General features: G+C 36.0%; 1 protein-coding gene across 1 annotated transcript in view; it reads right to left on the reverse strand.

Annotated features, from left to right (window-relative positions):
- Positions 1-1,671, reverse strand: part of LOC102826461 (selection and upkeep of intraepithelial T-cells protein 8-like) — a 63,965-nt gene that overhangs the window by 7,585 nt on the left and 54,709 nt on the right. Inside the window, exon 4 of the mRNA XM_006839855.1 lies at positions 44-391. Coding sequence (XP_006839918.1) covers positions 44-391 — 348 coding nt within the window. The remainder of the gene's footprint in view (positions 1-43; positions 392-1,671) is intronic.

Consider the following 1,671-nt stretch of genomic DNA (forward strand, 5'->3'; position numbering starts at 1 on the left):
ATCCTAGTTACATTGGTACACAATGCACCACCATCATCCTTACCTATCACACTCAGGTTCATGTTGGCCACACCATAGAAACCACTATCTTTAAATGAACACTGGTATTGCCCATCATCATAAATGCTGATATTATGAATCCTGAGGGTCACTTTGCCCTCTCCAAAGGCCTCTTTCAGCAACTCTGTGCGGCCCATGTACTCTGGGGAAGTGTCTTCCTTCGTTTCATAGCCCCCTCTATATAGGTGAACAGTTTTGGAATGGTCACCCCGGAACCAGAGCACCTCCATGTGTTCTGCACTCTGTGGTGGAGACAACTGGCAGCTGAGTTCAGCCTGTCCACTCACTGTAGCAATTGATTGTCCTGTGAGACTTGTTACCATCAATTTTCCTATGGAAGGAGACAAAAAATAAATGAAAAAATCTGGAACCAACAACATTCCTGTTGATGATCATTGCTCTAAAGGACACAGCCAGATTCTGACCCTCTGACCCTGGAAATTCTAAGTGTCCACCTCTGACCATAGTCACTGCTGCTTAATCCAAAATCTCAGTTTTTGAAATCATCAATGCCATTCTCAACGTAACTCTACTTTCTTATCTTTGGAATATATTAACTTAACTATGCTTATATATTTTTAAATTAATTTTATAGCATGTTTCCAAGAATAGGGAGAGCAGAGTGCATTACTAAGCTGTAATAGAAATCTAATGATACATTGCAGTCAAACTATAGTAAATATCTGATTAAATTCTGGCATTTTAAGGTAGCTTTTCTGGGATAAGTAGAAACATTACTGCAATCTTCTTCTGAAAAGACCAGGCATCCTTAAATTTCATATGAATACTTTTGGTAGAGGAAAGGAAGTAATGGTCAAACACTTAACTATAGCCTGGGCAGGATGTTGGGACTGTTATTTATTAGTTCATTTGGATAGATTATGAGTCAAGTGTGACCTTCATTTTGTATATTAGAAATAATTAAAAGCACAAAAGAAAATGTTAGTAGTAGACTCAAATTAACTGTGAAAAAATGAGTTACAATAATAAATAATAAACAAGAGTAACAGCAGTAATGGTACACAAAATTAGACTGGAGATCAAACCATTAAATAAAAAGCAATATCATGATAGAAAATATTTATCTAAAAATAAGAACATATTTTAAAGATATCATGAAAAGTTAACTCTATTTATAACTACTGCTTAATGCTTTATTGTATCATTCATCAATGAGGAAATTATTTCACAAGACCCCACAGCAGACTTTCTTTCCCAACCTTACAACACAGCTGCATTATTTGGCCTTTGTTTCATGCCATCTTTACATTCAAAATATAAATTCTATTTACTTAATATAATCACCTTACTTAATATGATTATCATTCACTATTTGCTAAAGGTAATACAGAAACGGCTACAATCATACATTGACAGAGAACTTCCAGAGGTTCAAGCTGGATTCAGAAGAGGCAGAGGAACGAGAGATATCATTGCGGATGTCCGATGGATCTTGGCTGAAAGCAGAGAATACCAGAGGATGTTTACCTATGCTTTATTGACTACATGAAGGCTTTTGATTGTGTGGATCATGACAAACTATGGAAAACATTGAGAAGTATGAGTATTCCAGAACACTTCATTGTACTTCTGAGAAATCTGCACCTGTAC

This window comes from Chrysochloris asiatica, unplaced genomic scaffold, assembly GCF_000296735.1.
Source record: "Chrysochloris asiatica unplaced genomic scaffold, ChrAsi1.0 scaffold00026, whole genome shotgun sequence".
NCBI classification, from domain to species: domain Eukaryota; kingdom Metazoa; phylum Chordata; class Mammalia; order Afrosoricida; family Chrysochloridae; genus Chrysochloris; species Chrysochloris asiatica.